This window comes from Epinephelus moara, chromosome 3, assembly GCF_006386435.1.
Source record: "Epinephelus moara isolate mb chromosome 3, YSFRI_EMoa_1.0, whole genome shotgun sequence".
Classification (NCBI taxonomy): Eukaryota; Metazoa; Chordata; class Actinopteri; order Perciformes; family Serranidae; genus Epinephelus; species Epinephelus moara.
The window spans coordinates 31619790-31638230 of NC_065508.1; the positions used below are offsets into that span (position 1 = coordinate 31619790).

Genomic DNA, 18441 nt, shown 5'->3' on the forward strand with positions numbered 1-18441 from the left:
CTTCCTGCAGCTCCATGAGCTGCAAAGGCTCGGATTGTCCGGGGTCTGGAGCCGGTCAACCTGATTCGAGTGCTGCTGGGAGCCTGCCGGAGGCAGAGTATAAGTATTGGACAATTTAAATTTTGACTTGGTGGTGTTGCCACTTCATCGCAATCCAATAGTCAACCTCATGGTAATTCTGGTAGAAAAGTCAAAAAAGTCATTAGGGTTCACCTTCAGAGGAGCATGAATGTCTGTACAAACTTTTGGGTCAAACCCATTCAATAGTTTAAGAGAAAGTGTAGTGGTGCTGCCAGCATAACTAAAAATATGTCCCGGTTTTTTAGCCCCTCATAAGTAAAAATACAAGACTGAACATGATATGAAAGCTAATGTGAAAATTACACTATAAACCCCTTAAAACACTGCGTGCAAAGGTATAATCTTGTTGGACCACAAGGAAAAAACTATTATTGGTCTCAACTATTATGTGTAGTTGGACTCAAAACTGCCACATAACTCAACACTGGTTACTAGTCCCAAAGCATAGTGTTTTTTTAATGGTGAAATGTAATCCTAAATCCAACACATATGATTTCACAGTCTAATGTAACGATAATCACAGTTAAGCAAACAAATTAAAGAAATACAAGAAATACGCCCACTCTTATGTTTTAGCACCATTTTAATGACACAGCGTGACATTATCATCTCAAACCAGAGGGGGCAGCCATATCTTTGGCTTATAATTGCTTGTGCTATGTACTTCCTGAAATAACAAGCAGGTCATCAGAAGAATCAGACGTCTCCGGCTGTGGCTGGAAACTAAGATGGTGTCTCTTACAGAGTACACTTGGCATTAGTGGCAGTGCAGTAGAGGTGAGTGTAGGTCTATTCAGTGGTCAAACTTTACACGGCTCAGGTAGAGATGACCTTTAAATCAATGTTGTGGGCCTGATGTACTGTAAAAAAGATTCTGGGAATATTTACTTGTTAACACATTTTGCATAATGTGTTGTTACTGTAATCATTCACATCTTCCATTTTTACACCCTCATAGTGTATTTTCCAATAGAGGCAATTCCCTAAATTCTGACAACTCAACCATTTCAGTCTATCGGCAGTCACTCACTTATGATGGTGAAGGAAGAATGAAAAGTAAACTTCCACATGTCTAGAGTAGCCTTCAGGTCAGTGGCAGCATGTTGGCGAGTATCTCAATGAGGTTGTCCAGACCCCACAGGTAGCCATCTTCTCGATTACCTTCTACCCAGGGAGTGCGGTGGTCCAAGGTGAGGTGTGTCGGCAATGCAGCTGTCTTCCCAAAGTCAATCATCCAGACTCCTGTTCTGCCTGTCCAGTCATGTACAAACAGTAAGGAACTGCCCACAACCTGCAGGGACACAGCTGTTAAGACAAAAAATTCCCACCACTAGACAAATGTGTTATATTATCACCCTATTCCTGCTACACAAGCCAACCAAAAATGAGCACCATAGATCCCCACTACAGTGGTTCTTTCCTTCAGTACACTGTTTAACAAAACTGTCCCACATCTAACCTCATGTGATCTGAAGAAGTCTGACGCCTCCAAGACCTGCCGCAGTTGTTTCAATCGTCTCAGATAGCCCCACTGAAGGGAAAGATACAAGACTTACAATTGAGTGGAGGAAAACAAATGCGCAAGTAAATGAAAGTCAGCGAAGGTCACACTCACCATGATGTGTGTATTGGATTCGACAAAGATGTCCAGTGCTTCCATCACCTGCTCTCTGCTTTTGGTCCTTTTGAAGTTTGTGTGACACTCTTCATTTGACTTCTGCACAGGAAACGTTCAGGTTACAGCATGAAAAATTTGCAGCTAATAAACAATAAAAAAGAATTCAGTCAGTATAGCAACATTTATGGAGATTTTACTTTGGAGCTCACCCTGAATCCTTCGATACGGAATCCAAGAGTTGTTGTGGAGCTCAGTGTCTCCCTCCACTGCATGTACCTTGTTTTCAGCACCGCCTGCTGGGCTCGTTCCTGTACCGTTGGGGCCTCTGGGTCCACAGCCACCATCTTCTTGTACATGTCGTTACGAGGCTGGGGCCGCTCTCTAGCCAGCTGCAGCTCTCCCTCAAGGTATGTGCTGTAAAGGGCAGTGCTTTACTGTTATTGTGACAGGAGCATATTAACTGTATTAAAAGCCACTGACACTGTGAAAAAGTAGAGCCTCAAAGAGGAACATATTGCTTTAAACTAAGCATTTTTGATTAAGTTACTTGGCTATCTAATATTTCAATGATATCATTTTTGATATTTAGGATATATCCAAAACTATAAGGCCTCTTGGAGAATTACTGCTGCACTATATATCTCCTCCTTCAAATCCGCCTGAGAGAAAACTCCTTCAACTGTTCTCAGTGTCAAAAAATTGCCTCGTCTAAGCTTACCGGCTCCCCATCTTGCAGTCCATGATGGCAGGGGAGTTGAAATAGGTCAGCAAGTTATCCATCATGTTGTAATCCTGCTCGTCCCGCTGTATCACACCGTGGTAGGCTGGAACAAAGGGCTTCAAAGTGTCTTCCATCAGCCTGAGGTAGCATTGTTGCTCCCTCTCACAAAACCTCTTTAGCAGTGTGCCATAATCCCCAACATGAAAGCTCCCTGAGGACAAGGAAGGAAACGAAGACAAACCATATTTGCTCCATTACTTACATTAGGGATTTTTTCCCCCCCAAATTAGACCCAGTAAATGAAAGAATATTGAAACTATTCACACAAACCTGCATGACCGACCACTTGCAGCCACTGGTGAGGTTTCTTTGGAGTCATAGGGAGGACAGGTGAAGTCCCACAATTTTTGTGTGTCTTCCATGCAGAGTTCTGCATGGGAAGACAAAAAGACCTCAGTCAGTCATTCTTTAGCGCACACACACACACACACACACACACACACACACACACACACACACACACACACACTCCAGGTCACACTCCTCTGCTGCCTGTGTTTTACTGCGTCTTCACAGACAAGCAGCAGACTTCAGACTCAGTCACTCGACTTTTTGCCTTATGGGTGAACAAGGTCTCCGTGGAAACAGCCCTTCGTCAAGACTGAGTGAAGAGAGGACAGGGTTGCCTCTGATCTTGTGCAACAAGTTCATTAAACATTTACAGGAAGCACTTGTTTTCTACTGAAAGCTGCTATTAAACACCAAACAGTAAGAGGCACACAGATGTTGACAATGTCGACATGATACAGATGGTTTCAAGTTCTGAGATTATGTTAAAAATACACAATTATGACAATCAATTTGTGAACTGGAGGAAAATGCATCTACTGTCAACTTTTGTATTTATCTCATTAACAGATGCCAAATGTTTTCATTTGCAGTCGTGGTAATTTAGAACCACTACACTAACATTTCAAGGAATTTGTCCTTAAATATCTTAAAGACTTAAAGACTTAAATCGTATTTTATACTTCTACTCGACTGCATTCTGTTGGGTAATATTGTACTTTTTTTACTCCACTATATTTATTTGTCATGTCAAGCTACTGTGGTTACTTTTCAAATTAATCAAATACAACAAGTGATTAGTTTATGAAGTACAATGCACTGTTGGAGGTGAAACTATTAAAAGTATATAAAGCAGTTAAAGTTAGCTTCACTTTGACCAACTACTACAGTAAAATGCTGCTTACAAATTAATGCAAGAGCTATTATAATCCAATAACATACACAGACCCCATTTTTCTGTATAATGTGGCCGTTCACTTGTGACATAAAAGTATATTTAGCATCTTTATAGTACATCCGCACAAGAAATCTGACTTTGTTTTTTGTTTTTGCTCTTAATGTACATACACAGCAATATACAGACATACAGCTACAACAAGGGCCACAAAGCTGAACAAGATAAACAGACATTTGACTGTGACTGACAAATATACATATATATATATATATATATATATATATATATGTATACACACAAATAAATATATAAAAGTATCTTTACATCCAACTATCGGTCTGTTTATCTATCTGTCTGTCTGTCTGTCTGTCTGTCTGTCTATCTACAGTATATAATAACGACACAATGAAATTTGTAAACATTAATAAGGTAGTGAAATGGTGGAAAGTACTGCAAAATGGTGCTTGAATAAATATGGAGTTATTAATTAACAGGTTGCTTTATACATGAGGTAGGTTGATATGACAGTATATACAGTGTATACAGTGATGCCTATATTCATACTGACGGTGATGATATTAAAGAGGAACACCACCTACATTAGGAATTCAAATATCTTATTTCAGTGGCCTAGGACAGTTCAATCACTGTTTGTGAACATGAGCTACACTCACTCATAGCTAACACCAGAGGTGTAAGTGTCAAACTTGTAATGTAACAGGGTATAAAGTCTGTAGTTGCTCCATCGACAATAAATCGGGGACTGATTTGGCAGATCCGCAGAATGTTTGTTTTCTTTTCTATACCCAAATGAGCTTTAATCCATCGTAGTGTTCTCAGTCCTGAAATAGGGAATGTATCCATATATTCAGAACATGCACCTGGGTGATCTCTGTGTCATCTATAAGATCTTTCCCAATTCACTGTCTATGGAGCATCTCCAGTCCTTTTACCTTATGACAGGGTCTTCAACATTTTTCAGGCCAAGGACCATCTTAGCTGAAAGAGAGACAAAGCGAGGGACTCCCTAATTCATATATTGTGTAAAACTGAGTGGTACTTGAGATAATTCTCAGAATATTTTCAGGTTTTCTACCGTTTGTGCCAGCCTGTAGCTGCCTAACTCAGCAGCAGTTGTAGCATGGCTACGTGCATTAGCTTCACCCTCTGCTCTGTTGCTACTGGTTTTTAAAGTGGACAATATTTGAGAGTCCCTTTGGAGAAAAGTTACAAAACAATTCATCGTGGCTCACAAGAATATGCATACACTTGGAATGTTACCAATTATTATTATTATTACACTGACACTGATGGAGGGCTCGTCTGAGGAAATGTTTGCCTATCATTAAAGTTGTGTACTGTGAATTACACGGGTTTTATGAATAGGCCGATGTATCTGCGCCAATAATATGTTGCATTCATGTTAATATGTATTTAAAAACAAACTTAAATCTAAATTTAAATTATCAAGCAACAATTTGGTGGCCCCCCTGCAGTAACTCTGAGGAGCCCCTGGGGGTCGTAGACCAAATGTTGAAGTACCAGGGCCTATGACATCACAAATAGTTTTAGCACTCTAGTTTTTAGATTTGGGAGACAGCTGTTTATGTTTACCAATATTTTTGGGACTGTCATAGACCATAATAATAACATACATGACTTCTGAAAATGGGTGTAGTTCCCCTTTAACGTGCTCAACAACAGTGAGTATTTAAACTATGAAATATATAATTTAGTGGTAAATTGGCTGCTTGGTGTTATAGGGTTATTGACATGGATTGCTCGTGACACTGTGTGACTGATGTTAACTGTTAATCAGAGTTACTGCCAGTGAAAATAAAGATTTTTTTTATCTATAATTATCTATTGTGTGCCTATATCAATGTCTAACTTAAATCTGTCAGATTCTGTTATTGGAGATTAAATGGTGAAGCACTTACATTGTTATATTGCTACGTATATCTACAACTTGATCCACCATTGATTTTCTGCATCCTCTTGCTGTAGTGTGTGTTCACGACCTGTGGAGGGCAGCGACACGCCTGAGAGGTGATGAGTCTCCGTAAAGTTGGAGCAGACGAAGAAGCAGCAGAGCCAGAGCAAAGTGAAGAAGAAGAATTTAACGGTTCCCGGTTGTTGAACCGCTCCCGTCTCCACGGTGCCGGTGGCTTCCAAATTGTTTTGGACTGTATTGTACCAGTGGCACCAACCAAGCGGCTAGCTGCTTCATGAACTTCACCTAGCTAACGCACCGAGTAGCTATGTGTTGACACAACTCACCTCATTACGGAGCATTACTACGACCAAAGGTAACGTTAACGTATTATTGTCTGGTGTTTATTCGCACACTGAATAACATTAGTTCACATACAGATAGCTAGCTACGAGTCAGGGTTACTAATTTGCGTGACCCAGCGCGAACTAACGACAGTGTCCATGCTAGCTAACCTTAGCTAACGTTGGTCAGTAAACGTTACTACAGCTAATATTGACAGAGAAGTATAAGATAAAGTAGCGTTATTAAGCTGTATTTCAGAAGCCCGCGACGATCAATTTAACAAAGCTAACCCTCAACCTTAACGTTATTTTTGTGAACTAGCTAAATATGATACCCCCAGCGTCTGTGTTTTCTGTGCATGGACAGTAAAAGATGGGGTTAACACAGATTTTATGTCACGGTCGCTTTCACCCTGCACGGGAGAAAGTGAAGTCTAGCGCGGATCAGCAGCAGCATTGTACCTTAACAAAAGAGACACGGTTAATAACTTACCTCGTAAACATGACATAAGACATTTGCCGAGTCCTCGACATATGACATGACCAACCAACCAGAACTTTTTTTCAATAAAAATGATGACACCTTTTGAAATGGACTCGGTCAGCTCGCTACCGCCCCTCGCGGTGTGTTGTGATGACGGCAGACTGTGTGAGGTGAGCCAGGTGAAATAATAAAGACAGAATAGTGATGGACAGGTTTAACATAACTGTGCTAATGTAAGCGTCAGTTTGCCAGCTCACCCCCCGAGAAGTTATATCTAAAGCTAATTTTAAGATAACAGACATCCATCCTTTTCTATTGAGGCTGTACTCCCGTGTTTTTACAATGGTTACAATGTTTTTACAACTTGGTTGTTGTGATACTGAACAAAAATATTATCTCCAATGTCAAAGTGAATGCAAATCTGCACAAATCAATCTATATGAAGTACAAGTAGAACAATACTGTGAGTAGAAAACAGGACATGCACATTATACTTGATTTATTTTTAATGTGCCTTTTAGGCTGGACAGATGAAATGCTCAAATTTTTGCTTGTATTCTTTTGATGACTGATTTTTACAGACGGTATGGAATCTGTTTCCGATATTTCCAAATATGTCAAGACGATTGATATGATGTTAATAGCTCCATCTGGCTCTGCTTGGAGGCCATTGATCTGAATCCAAATCAGGGTTATAATCAGGCTTTAAATATGTTTTTTTAACCATACAGGAGCTTGTTAATTATCTACTAGCAATACCCCGCTGTGTTTTTGAACAGTAAAGGAGTCACTTGATTCCAGTTGCTTCTTTTTCACAAGAATCATTTATTTCCCCTACACAGACCCAGAGCGATGGAGGAGGGCTCTGAGGTGATTGAGGATATTGTATTTCGAGGAGTGGAGTTCTCTGTGAAGATTGAGCTGGACAAGGGTTTGCTGATAGTAGAAATCTCCGACTCAGTGACAGCAGATCAATGGAGAGGGGATTTTGATCCAGCATGTAAGTTACATACATTTATTATAGATTACATATCATCACAGGCACCAATAGTCTAACTTGCACTATTTGTTCTGTTTTGTTTTCCAGACATTGAGGACCTCACTCGCAAAACTGGCAACTTCAAGCAGTTTCCTATTTTCTGCAGCATGTTGGAATCAGCTGTTAGAAAGGTATATTTAAAGGTGCATTCGGAGAGAGTGAAACAAAATGCAGAGGTGGCACAAATGCATACAAAGTCAATAGAAAGATGTGAGCAGACAGAGATTTGCTCGAGGCTGTGTGAGCTGAGGCGAGACTCATCCATTCGAGTTCAATGTTTCCACTTGAGCGAAAAATGTACAGTTAGCCCGAGCTGTCTTATTCCCTCTCTGCTTTTCATTAATGTTTAGAGCAGGGGCCAAAAGGAGAGGGCCTGGAGGAAAACCAGAGAAACAATTGGAAGTTTGGGTCCATTTAGAAATCGGTCTCAACTGGACACAGTTTCAGCAAACATCAGCACTGTCTTTTGGCTAAATCCAAATTAAAATGTGGACCCCAAAAACAGTCAAAAATGTGTGTAAAGGGTAAAAAATAATTTTTATAACAGTTGTATCTAAATACACCTTGAAGGGAAACGCTGGTATTTTTTAAGCTATACCCTAGTTTCTCATGTTTTTGTGTCTAAGTGAATTGGGGAACAACAATTTTTGAAACTGGTCCAGTACTGGGAGAAAGGGCTGCAGCCGACAGCAGCAAGGCAGGCTCGGGGCAGCTGTGCTCCATCTATGTCCACTAAAAGTCCTTGTTTTTGCCACTAAGAGGTTCAGGTTGTTATCACGAGTGTCTGGCGATATTACAGAAAAGACCCTACAGAGAAATAAAATATCTTACACTTGTTCTGATCTGTTTTGTGTCCAAGTGTCACTAACAAGAAGCCTTGTTCTAAAATCTCACAAGGTGAATTGTTGCAGGAAGAAAACAGTGGAAATACAAGTGACAGTTGGAGAGGAGTACCGGTAATAGTTTGTTGTGTTGGAGTACAGAAAGTGTAGCTTTCAACAATGGTTTTAACAATAGGAAAAAAAGTCTGCTAGATTTCAGGACAAGACTTCTCCTTTAGCGAGACTTGGACGCAAAACACACCGGAACAAGCGAAAGGTAAAAAAATAAAACATAAAAAAATAAAAAATTAGTTCCTCTGTAGGGTCCTTTACTTAATGTTGTAAGACACTCGTAATAACAATCTGAGCCTGTCAGTGGCAAAAACAAGTGCTTTTAATGGACTTAAATTGACTGTGTACACCTGCCTCGAGTGGTTCCATCGCAGCCTGTTTTGCTGCTGCTGACTACAGTGCTCTCGTTCAATACTGGAGCAAATTCAAAAATTGTTCGCACAAATCACTTAGACACAAAAACAGGAGAAAATATAGAATTACCCTTTAATATGAAATTAGATTCATGAAGACAAAAATACCTAATTGTTACTGTTTTTTTTGTTTAAATGTAAAAGAAATGGTAAAACAGTCATAAGTCAGGAGGCCACCGTCATAAAAACATTTACAATTTTTCAGAGGTTTTTTTTTTTCTGAACTTGATTGCTAGTCTGTTTTATTTCAAATGTTGCAAAGTTAACTTGAGCTCTTTCTGCAGATGAGTGACTCTGTTACACTTGACCTCTTGACCTACGCTGACCTGGAGCTGCTACGTAACAGAAAAGCTGGAGTGGTTAGTCGTCCTCGCGGCCATCAGCAGGCATCTGCTCTCACTGCCAAAAGATATCTAATCCTCATATATACTGTAGAGTTTGACAGGTTTGTGTATCTGTGGCAACATTCACAGTCACATATTAAACATAATTTTGTTTGGCTCCAGATTTAGTTTTTCAGTTATGTTTGTGGAATGAACTCTTGATTTGGTGGCTGTTTTGTGTTTGTAGGATACACTACCCATTACCTCTGCCCTATGTGGGTAAGCCTGACCCGGCTGCCCTGCAGAAAGAAGTCAGAGCTCTGAGGGCTGAGCTCAGCACCATCTCCTCCCATGGAGTAAACAAATCTGCAGAACTAGAAATACAGCGGCTACGAGCAGAGTAGGTTTCATTTCATTACCATCACTGAGACCAATATGAAGAGCTGTCAGACTTTTTCTTTAAGGTCTCCTACTGTTTTCAAGGCTGGCTCGGGTTAAAGAGGAGAAGGAAGCCATGGCTAAGGTTCTGGAGCAACTGCAAATCAGTGGAAGTGGTTCCACATCTGGACAAGAGGACTGGAGGGCCAGAGATGTGGTGAGGACGCTGGAGGAGCAGCTTGTCAAGGAGAGGGCCAAAAGTCAGCGCTCGGCGAGCAAGAGATGCCAGGAGCAGCGACTCCTAATGGAGCAGGTGGACCTCTCCTGCTTCTCAAAGTAGTCAGCTGAAAAAGATTTATGGTATTTCCTTTGTTAATCAGCTGTTTGTTTGTTTTTTCTCCTGTTCCGGCTAGTTGGAGGAGCTGAGAGCATCAGAGTGCACTCTCCGTGTCCGTGTCAAGAGTCTCACCAGTGAACTGGCGTTACTACGAAGAGGGTTAGACAATCTCAGCATGTACTATATCTTTACTTTCTCTCTCTTTCATTCATTCACTGACAATATGAAGTAAAATTGTGAATTCTGATTATTATTTACGTACTTACTGTGCACCCGTTGTGTGTGTCTGCAGCAGAGTGACTCCTGTGTCCGGTCGCATCAGCTCTCGAGTTGATGGGGAAATCTATCGCTCGCTCTCACGTGAGAGGAGGTCAGGGTACGGGACAGTCAGGGCCCGCTCAGGATCCAGAGAACGAATGGAGAACAGAGGGCAAAGATTGGAGGAGAGGGGAAGAAGAGCGGACTCGTCAGGACCACGTGCTCATATACCCAGGCCGTCACCTTCTCCCACTGGTACTGGCTCTGCTCATGATGTTACAGGAGTTTGGTTGGCCTTTTATTTACTTAATATGATGATGTTTATATCTAAATATTCCCACATACTGTCTTACAGGGTCTCGGATACAACGCTTTGACCCAACTGCTTACATCCAGGACCGACAGCGCAGACAGAAAGAGGCCGAGCTCAAAAAGTTGGTTTCCATTATTTTACCCTCGACAACACAGCACCGATATTTGATCTGCTCGGAAGTAGTTTTAACCCTGTTTTCTGTGTCAGACAGAGGAAGGCACGGAGGGACATGCTGACATCACCCATTGTCCCTGAGAGAGGGCGATCGCGTTCCAGAGAAGCCTATCCTCAGATGACCCGCTCTGGCAGCAGAGGCAGGAGTTTATCAGTGGAGCGGAGAGGGAGCAGGAACTCCTCTGAAAGCTCGTTAGTGGATATGGATGAAATGGCCAAAACTCTGTTCAGGTGATGTGCGAAGGTGAACCTGGTTTTGTGAAATATCTGTTTAAGATTGTTATTTTAATGTGTGTTTGTCTGTGTTTACAGAGGAGGGAAACAGACTTACAATGGACCCAGTGTGGTGAGTGACATGGTAAATAATCAAACTCTCATACACTGTTTGTTGCTGCTTTATCATTTGTTTCTTGAAAGAATAAAGTTGGGGTTATTCTATATTTTTGTCACAGTACATAAATCCAATGAATAGACCAAAACCAACAATGCATTTGCCCGCCTCTCAATACTCTTTGACTTCCCAACTCCGTCTGTGGCTCACATCCTCAACCCAATTCTTAGAGACCTCTTTAGAACAAGTTGCAAATGTTTTGTTTCTTTTTTTTTTTTTTTTAAACTCCGTAATTTCCTTAAACATCTGGGCACTGTATCTTTCAGCTAAACTTACTCAAAAGGGAATAAGTGATGCATGTGTTAGGGACATCTGTAGATTAATTCACATTTGATTTGAGTGCAGCAGCAGGCTGGTATAAGCTTGCCTGGGAACCAGACGAATCTGCAAGCTCATGTTTTACTTGTCTGGTCCTCCTCCGCTTTGGACAGATGTCCAGCAGTCTGAGATGACCTGGGCCAATCGCTACCTTTATCTAATATGAGGCACATTTGAAACAAAGACAGTAAAGAGGAGGGCTGTTGAGGCATTTTTGAAAACAATTCAGGTGGCTGTAGCTGATGTGGAACTTTTTGTTTTGAGACCACTATGCATCAGTATTGAACAAACTGGACATTATATTTGCACCAAAAGGAGAACAATTAAAGCTTTTCTTGAGAAGAAAAACATGTTTGATGTACTTCTGACAGGATTTGGAAAAGTTCTATAAACCAACTCATTATACACCAGTTCATCTCTGAGTGCTGTAGTCTGTTCAAATTTTCTGTTGCCCGGGCATTTTTTTCCCCCCTTGACTTTGCACCAAGTCTCGCTCTACACCAGGCGAATGTGGTCATTGGTCACTCAGCACTACAGCACATGTTGATAATGTCCCTTGGGGTTATCTATATGGTAACCCTAGATTTGCCAAAATTTTGTTCCATGTTTCTAATGTTCATATTAGCCCAGACTGTGATTTTAACCTAACCCTGACCCAGTGCTTTTTGTGCCTAAACCTAACCAGACCTCAGGCACAGCTCGGTCACACCTTAAAACAGTGAGATGAAAATAATTTGAAGTGGCTCGCAAGAGTTTCACAAATCTTGTGTTACCATCTAGCCACACCCAATCAGAAAAATGGACTGAAAGGTTCATGACTAATAAGCATTTGCAATTGGGTCTGGCGATGTTATACAAAAGCAGGATTGATATGGTCATCAAAAATAATGAAGGAACATGTCACCCAGTACAATGATGAGGCTCACTGATGTGTTTTTAATACTTTTTGAACAATGGGGCCCTGTGGCACAGAAGAATAAGCTACATTTATAAAGCATGGTTACACAGACGGTGCTCATAACTAAGATCCATTGATTGATGGTTTTGAGCTTTTAATAGGATTTGTTGACAATAAAAAAAATTGAAGAATATCACCAGGCTTATCCTGCAATGTGCAATCTCTTATCTGTTGCTAGTCTAGAGGAGGCCTTTTGACCAGGAAGCCATTATGCAGCACTCCAACACACAGAACAAAAGACAAAGGTAATAATGAAAGTCTTTCACATTGTTTAATGCAATAAAATGTATTTAATTGGAAAAAAACATCTTATCATTTTCATTCTTAAACCCCAGACAGCTCCATAGATACAGGTGCTGAGCTGTCAGAGATTGATGCCAGGCTGCTGGCACTTCAGGAGTACATGAGGGACCTGGATACAGGACACTAACAGCTACTGTACAACCTGCTGCACAGGCCACTCCATGTTAGCTGATAACTGCACAGCTTGAAGCTCGGCCATCTTTTTTCAGACTGAGGTGTGAGTGACGGGTTCACCACAGTATACCTGTCCATGTAAGAGACTAAAACTCCATCTGGAAGATCAGACTTCCAGGACTCGAGGAAACTATAGCCATCACTGTGAAGGACTACTTTCTGTGGACAGAAATTATTTTTTTAATGTACCAAGTTTTTATTAATTAACTTAAAAGATTACTGTGTCTGAGTAGTGTTTTTTTTTTTTTTTTAACACCTCACCAAACCAACTAAACTAGTTACATGGACCTTCATTTGGCAGCACCTCCGTTCGTAACAAATTCTTTTCACCCTTAATTCACTTGTCAATGCTTTTGTTCCTGTCTTTGGTCAGTTATCTGAGAGCACACTTGTGTTCATTAGTCGTGGAGTTCTCTCCCTTTTAAGCCAAACTACTTTTTTAAACAAAAATGTCAACGCCTGAGTCTGCATTTTCACTCCGTATGTTGTGATGTGTCTTTCCTGCTCGACTTTACTGAACATTACCCATGCATTTGAAGCATTACAGTTGATCCCATTATACAACTTTTAATTAGTTAATCCACACAGTGCATTAAAATGTAATTAAATTTTGTTCTTAAACTGAAGTTGACCTGGTTTCCCTTTAAGGTTATCGCCCAAAACTTGAGCATAAAAGATAATTATCTTGGATAACACTTGCTTAAGGTAACAAGACTCAAGATGAATTAGATGGACTTAGGATATTTGTATGTATGTGTACACAAATCCACACCACTCTCATGGTGATCGTGCATGCAAGAGTATGCACACCAGTCTTTTTTTATGATGGTGAAACTGCCAAATTTTGTATGAACTGCTGTTTGTGCACAAAGACTGTTACTGTTATTTTTCCCCAGACCAATGCCTTTTATACCACCTAAAAATATAATTTATAAGAAACCTATCCTGTGTGGGGTTTTTTTTCCTTACATACATGTTGTGCACAGTTGCGTATGCAGTGCTTCCCTTTGCACTACTGTCAGGTGAAGGAGAGCCTGAGGGAAACCTGGAAGGGTTTACACCACTGCAGCTGGCTTGCTTTCATTAATTAACAAAAAAAATACTTGTGGGCATGGCGCCTTCCTCTCAGGGGAACAACTCAGTGGCTGAACAGCTGCTCTGTTTCTACCAGGATAATCGGGAGGGAGACTGTGGCGGTATATGTCATGGAAGAAAGTGCATGCAGCACACACTGAAACTGTGTAGGCAGCTACACATATTCACAATAAAGCTACATATGCATTAAATATACATATGATTTCAGAGGACAGTATTATTAAATAAAAAGTAAAAAAAAAGAAAGAACCAATTTCTGTTATTTTGGTTATTTATTACGGAATTATAATGACTGGTAATAAACACATAATTGTTAAACACAATGCAGTACCAAAATGTATTAAGGTGAAATATTAAGGCATGAACAGTAACCTGTGCGTCAACCAACAAACTCAAAGTGTTTTTGGTATAAAGCAGCGAAACAGCTCCCTATAAAACTCTGTATAAAAGACATTTTACAGCTACAAGCGATGTGGGAGTGAAAGTGCTCAAAGTGTTCCTAAATTGTCAGTGCATGTGAACATTACCGTAGTGGATACTTGAAATCCTAAGGATGACACTTGACTCAACTCTGCTGTCACGTTGCTTTGAGGATATGGCAGCTCTGTACACTTTGTTTTTCATATTGGTTAAACATACATTCATTTCACAGGTAGAGCAGCGATGAAGAGCAAAGGCGTCACATGATTGTCTTGTTCAAGTCTGTCCAGGCTGGGTCACAGTGGTCACGGTCGCCTGCATCGCTTGAGTCCTTCTCACGTTCAGTATGGCCTCAATGCTGCGTATAAGCTATGGAGGGATGTGATGGAGACATGAGAACGAATATTTATACATACAGTGTATGTACACACATACATGCGTAAAGATGACTTACTTTTTGCTGCTTTGCAAGAACGTCTCGATAGAAGGCCTGTCTACGTTCCTGCTCCTTCTCATCACTCACTTTCCAATCTTGTGCTTTGGTCTTCAGCATGGCCTCAGACAGCTGAGGATACTGTAGCCGCTGTAACAAAAATACACACCTGGTTACACACAGAGGGTTCAAAGAACAACTGATCTTAATTTTAACATAAGGTTGATACTGCGAGCAATTTGCATCCTGTATGATCTGCCAAATAATTTGCTGCTATGCTTTATCAACATGTAAATATATTCAAATTCTCATGTACTCATACAGTGAACTGATAGATTATTTTATTCTGCATAGCATGTCAGTCAAAAGATAACCATAGCTAATGTACCTCCTCAAAACTCAAACACTCAGGGTATGTAGAGGAACATGCTTCATACTTAAACAACTATACTACTCAAGATGTTTCTTTTCTATTTAAATCATAATTCTTACATAGTTTCAACTGAGATGGGCTACGAAGTTTACATGGTTGAGACACACCTGATTGCAGTATTATTTAATGAAAATATCAAAGAATACAAAACTTGAACAGGATTCCTGCCTTTTTGGAAACCGGGAAGTGAGACAGGAGTTATATGGCTAACCCTTTTAATGCCTGATGATTTTGGAGAAATCTGATGGTGTTGACAAAAAAATCTTGACGGACCAACATTTCTCCCAAAAATATTTTAAAACAATGATGATTATGGTAGTACATTTTCACACCAATATTATCAGCACATACTTGACTACTTTGGTACTTTGAATTAATGAATTATTAATTAAAAGCTTTTAATACTTTTTAATTATTTAAATTGAATTAAGTTGTGAATTCTTGTCTGAGAGGATAGTGTTTTTTTCTGGCACAGGGCAAGTTTAAAGTTTATAAACAAAGGCAGAGCACAATATATATATATATTTTTTTTCATACATAAAAATCCTTTAAAAACATATGTTTCACCCAAGAAAGGAAATTAGTGTGTTAATAAATTATAATTCCAAAGCTGTTTTGGTAGGATATGATTTGTCCTAATTCTCAAGAATGGGTGCAGTACATTGCTTAGCTGTGGCAGTACTTCTATCTGCTTCTCCAAACACAAGACAATCCAACTTCATACAGTACTTTGTGAGATTGATGAGAGTGATTTATGTTGTGATAATCTGCAGCAGTGCTTCAACAGTGAATGGTTAAAAACACTAATCTATAAATCATCCTCTATGCAGAGGACACCTTGATGTGGTCTGATAATTTAATTCAGGAAATAAGAAAAATGTATGATTAGAAAAATAATTTCTATTTCTAAAAAATACTGTCAGTGACTTTAATTTACTACTGTGAGTTGAGGTCATTACTTTTAAAACTGTCCTAGAGTGTTAAATCTTTTTATTTACCACATTACTATAAGACTTTAGTGTCACTCACCGATTGCAAAATGTAGTCCTCGATAGGGTAAGAAGTCACACGGGCCATCTCTGTGAAGGCAACCGCTACATTTGCTCTGCTCTCGTTCAGCAGTTTCTGCAAAGACATGTTATATGTCACATGTGGTGTAAACACAAACATCACCAGCAGACAAGCTCTATTGATGCATACCACTAGCTCTTCATTGGTCTTCATATCCAAGGGGTTCTGGCTCGAGCTGGCTGGAGCTTTGGAAGACTGCAAGACATTAACACAGAGTAAGCACACAGAGTTATAATATAAAATACTGTCCATAAAGAATAGGACACACAGTTTTACAAGACAGAGCCCTGCTCAGAATTATCCATAGCTTTTTACCTCGGCCTCGTACTCAGCCCAGGCGTCTTTGCGTTCTGCCTCACTGAGCTCCTCCTCTTGTTTATGGTCCAGCAGAGATTCATGCTCGTGGAAAGACACTATGTGGTCTTTACTGGTTTGTAATAGCTGTCCCAGGACCTTATCCTGACAAAGACATGTTAAAGGTAATTCAGTACAGCAAAGTCATCATGTAAGTCTTTGTCAGACAGCTGTGTCTAATATTTACATCGAATAACTTGAAAATAAAGGCACCTTTGGCACAACAGTGGTGCTTCTTTTGCTTTTCTTAGAGATTGGGTCGTCCAGCAGGTCTGGCTCAAATGTATAAAGTTCAGTCAGTTCAGAGAGGGTGAAGTGCCTCTCAATCTGCTGCTGATCCACCACACGAAAAGACAAAGACTGCTTGGTCACCTGACGATCATAGATCTTCTCCTCCATGGTGCCCTAAGATGTGAAAATTATGGCAATAATAAACAGCACTGACAGGTTTATAGCTTCAGTATAAATACAGCAGCCCCAGGAGACCCATGTCCATTAAATTATTTTGTACTGACCACAAAAAAACAAAACCATCCAGTATTTCTCAAGAAAAAAAGACAATGATTCGAGGACAGTCAGAACAAAATGAACACAAATTGATGTAGCAGAGGGAACTTCTTCACTCCTGTTCTTTGGATCAATTAAGCATTTTATGAACCTCAAATTTATCTGATTTAAGGTACACATAGTGCAGCTCAAGAAGACTTGCATTTTGTGCCCCAAACACACAATGCTACGATACATTTCTGCTTGCTTGGCTTATTTTTGCACAATAGATGACAGCTGTATTCAGGGCAAATTCCTACTTAATGAATAAGCAACTATTCCTGACAGTAAGTGCACTACAAACTATAAAGAGACGGATCAGCTCTTTTGAAACTAGAATGCACATCGGCTCATGTGACTTCAATTTAGACCATCTATCACATACCCCTGGTGTGCACTTTATACATCAAATGTTACAGTGATATTGTTACATGGTAACATCTGTTATTACTAAACACATTTTACTATCAGGTTTATCAGAACACTAATGTTTTAGATATTGATGATGACCAGTGAGCGTACCTGAGCCAAGAAGCGGTACACAAACACTTGTTTCAGCTGACCAAAGCGGTACACCCTGTATATGCTCTGTATGTCATACGAGGGATTCCATGAGGCATCAAAGATGATGACCCTGTTAGCAGCAACGAGGTTGATGCCCAGTGAGCCGGCTCTCGTTGAGATGAGAAACAATCGGCCGCTAAAATAAAGATCAATAAAATACAATCAGAAGAGAAACTTTGTCATCACACTGTAAAATTCTGTCTTGATCTTACTCCAGATGAATCAATAGACAAAGCTTGAAATAACAGTCATGTAATCTGTACCGAACATTGGCAGTGTTATTGAACTCTTCTGCCCACTTCTTCCTCAACACAGCACTGGTGGAACCATCGAGACGATAGTAATCAACATTTTTAATCCAGCTGCCCACTGTCAGAACAACAACGCACAAAAATCAAAAGTTAAGAACCATTAAGGAGGACATCCTAATAAATTAATATTTTGTTTACCATAAACAGAATACCTTTGGCTGACGATGGGTGTCTGGCATTGTGAAAAGCCTTGAGGAAATCCTCAATCAAGTCTAATGAGATCAAGGACTGACTGAACACAAGCCTAAAAATGCCACAAAAAGACCAGTCAACATCTTAACATGCAGTCTTTCTGTGTTTAAACTGGCTTCACATTGGAAAAGAAACATACACTTTATCTTCCAGATCTTCAGCCATCCTGAGAATCTCAAACAAGAGCACCATCTTCCCTGAGTGCTCCAGGATTTTGGCGTCCTCTTCAGACAGCAGGTTCTTGAACCAGTCCTCATTGAAAGTCTGAGCCTTCAGGCTGATGGGTGCTTTCTCTCCTACAGAAAATATAACACAGGTCAAAC

At 40.1% G+C, this 18441-nt stretch overlaps 3 protein-coding genes across 7 annotated transcripts in view; 1 reads left to right on the top strand and 2 right to left on the bottom strand.

Annotated features, from left to right (window-relative positions):
• Positions 1 to 646: 646 nt before the first annotated feature.
• On the bottom strand, positions 647 to 6575 carry itpkca (inositol-trisphosphate 3-kinase Ca). The gene is made up of 7 exons (XM_050040752.1): positions 6437 to 6575; positions 2751 to 2850; positions 2418 to 2631; positions 1909 to 2113; positions 1697 to 1798; positions 1541 to 1612; positions 647 to 1372 (listed from the first exon to the last, which is right to left on the bottom strand). Exons 1-7 carry the CDS (start codon positions 6482 to 6484, stop codon positions 1166 to 1168), a joined length of 948 nt encoding a protein of 315 aa, XP_049896709.1. The 5' UTR covers positions 6485 to 6575; the 3' UTR covers positions 647 to 1165.
• ccdc61 (coiled-coil domain containing 61) lies at positions 5551 to 13944 on the top strand. 5 transcript variants are annotated; one of them, XM_050040747.1, is made up of 13 exons: positions 5551 to 5975; positions 7270 to 7427; positions 7515 to 7597; positions 9057 to 9217; positions 9343 to 9495; positions 9579 to 9786; positions 9887 to 9987; positions 10103 to 10323; positions 10424 to 10502; positions 10589 to 10786; positions 10868 to 10901; positions 12401 to 12467; positions 12558 to 13944. In XM_050040747.1, exons 2-13 carry the CDS (start codon positions 7280 to 7282, stop codon positions 12650 to 12652), a joined length of 1548 nt encoding a protein of 515 aa, XP_049896704.1. In that variant the 5' UTR covers positions 5551 to 5975; positions 7270 to 7279; the 3' UTR covers positions 12653 to 13944. The 5 variants fall into 5 exon arrangements, with proteins under 5 accessions (XP_049896704.1, XP_049896703.1, XP_049896707.1 ...); XM_050040746.1 differs by having other exon boundaries at positions 5552 to 5975; positions 10868 to 10913; positions 12558 to 13943; XM_050040750.1 differs by having other exon boundaries at positions 5552 to 5975; positions 9887 to 9969; positions 10106 to 10323; positions 10868 to 10913; positions 12558 to 13943.
• Positions 13945 to 14054: 110 nt separating this feature from the next.
• Positions 14055 to 18441, bottom strand: part of LOC126386622 (transcriptional regulator ATRX-like) — a 30302-nt gene continuing 25915 nt past the window's right edge. The window contains exons 26-35 of the mRNA XM_050039074.1: positions 18258 to 18414; positions 18079 to 18170; positions 17879 to 17984; positions 17574 to 17751; positions 16719 to 16910; positions 16467 to 16610; positions 16281 to 16346; positions 16110 to 16205; positions 14669 to 14797; positions 14055 to 14583 (exon numbers count right to left, since the gene is read on the bottom strand). Of these exons, the coding sequence (XP_049895031.1) occupies positions 14491 to 14583; positions 14669 to 14797; positions 16110 to 16205; positions 16281 to 16346; positions 16467 to 16610; positions 16719 to 16910; positions 17574 to 17751; positions 17879 to 17984; positions 18079 to 18170; positions 18258 to 18414 (1253 nt within the window). The 3' untranslated portion in view covers positions 14055 to 14490. The remainder of the gene's footprint in view (positions 14584 to 14668; positions 14798 to 16109; positions 16206 to 16280; positions 16347 to 16466; positions 16611 to 16718; positions 16911 to 17573; positions 17752 to 17878; positions 17985 to 18078; positions 18171 to 18257; positions 18415 to 18441) is intronic.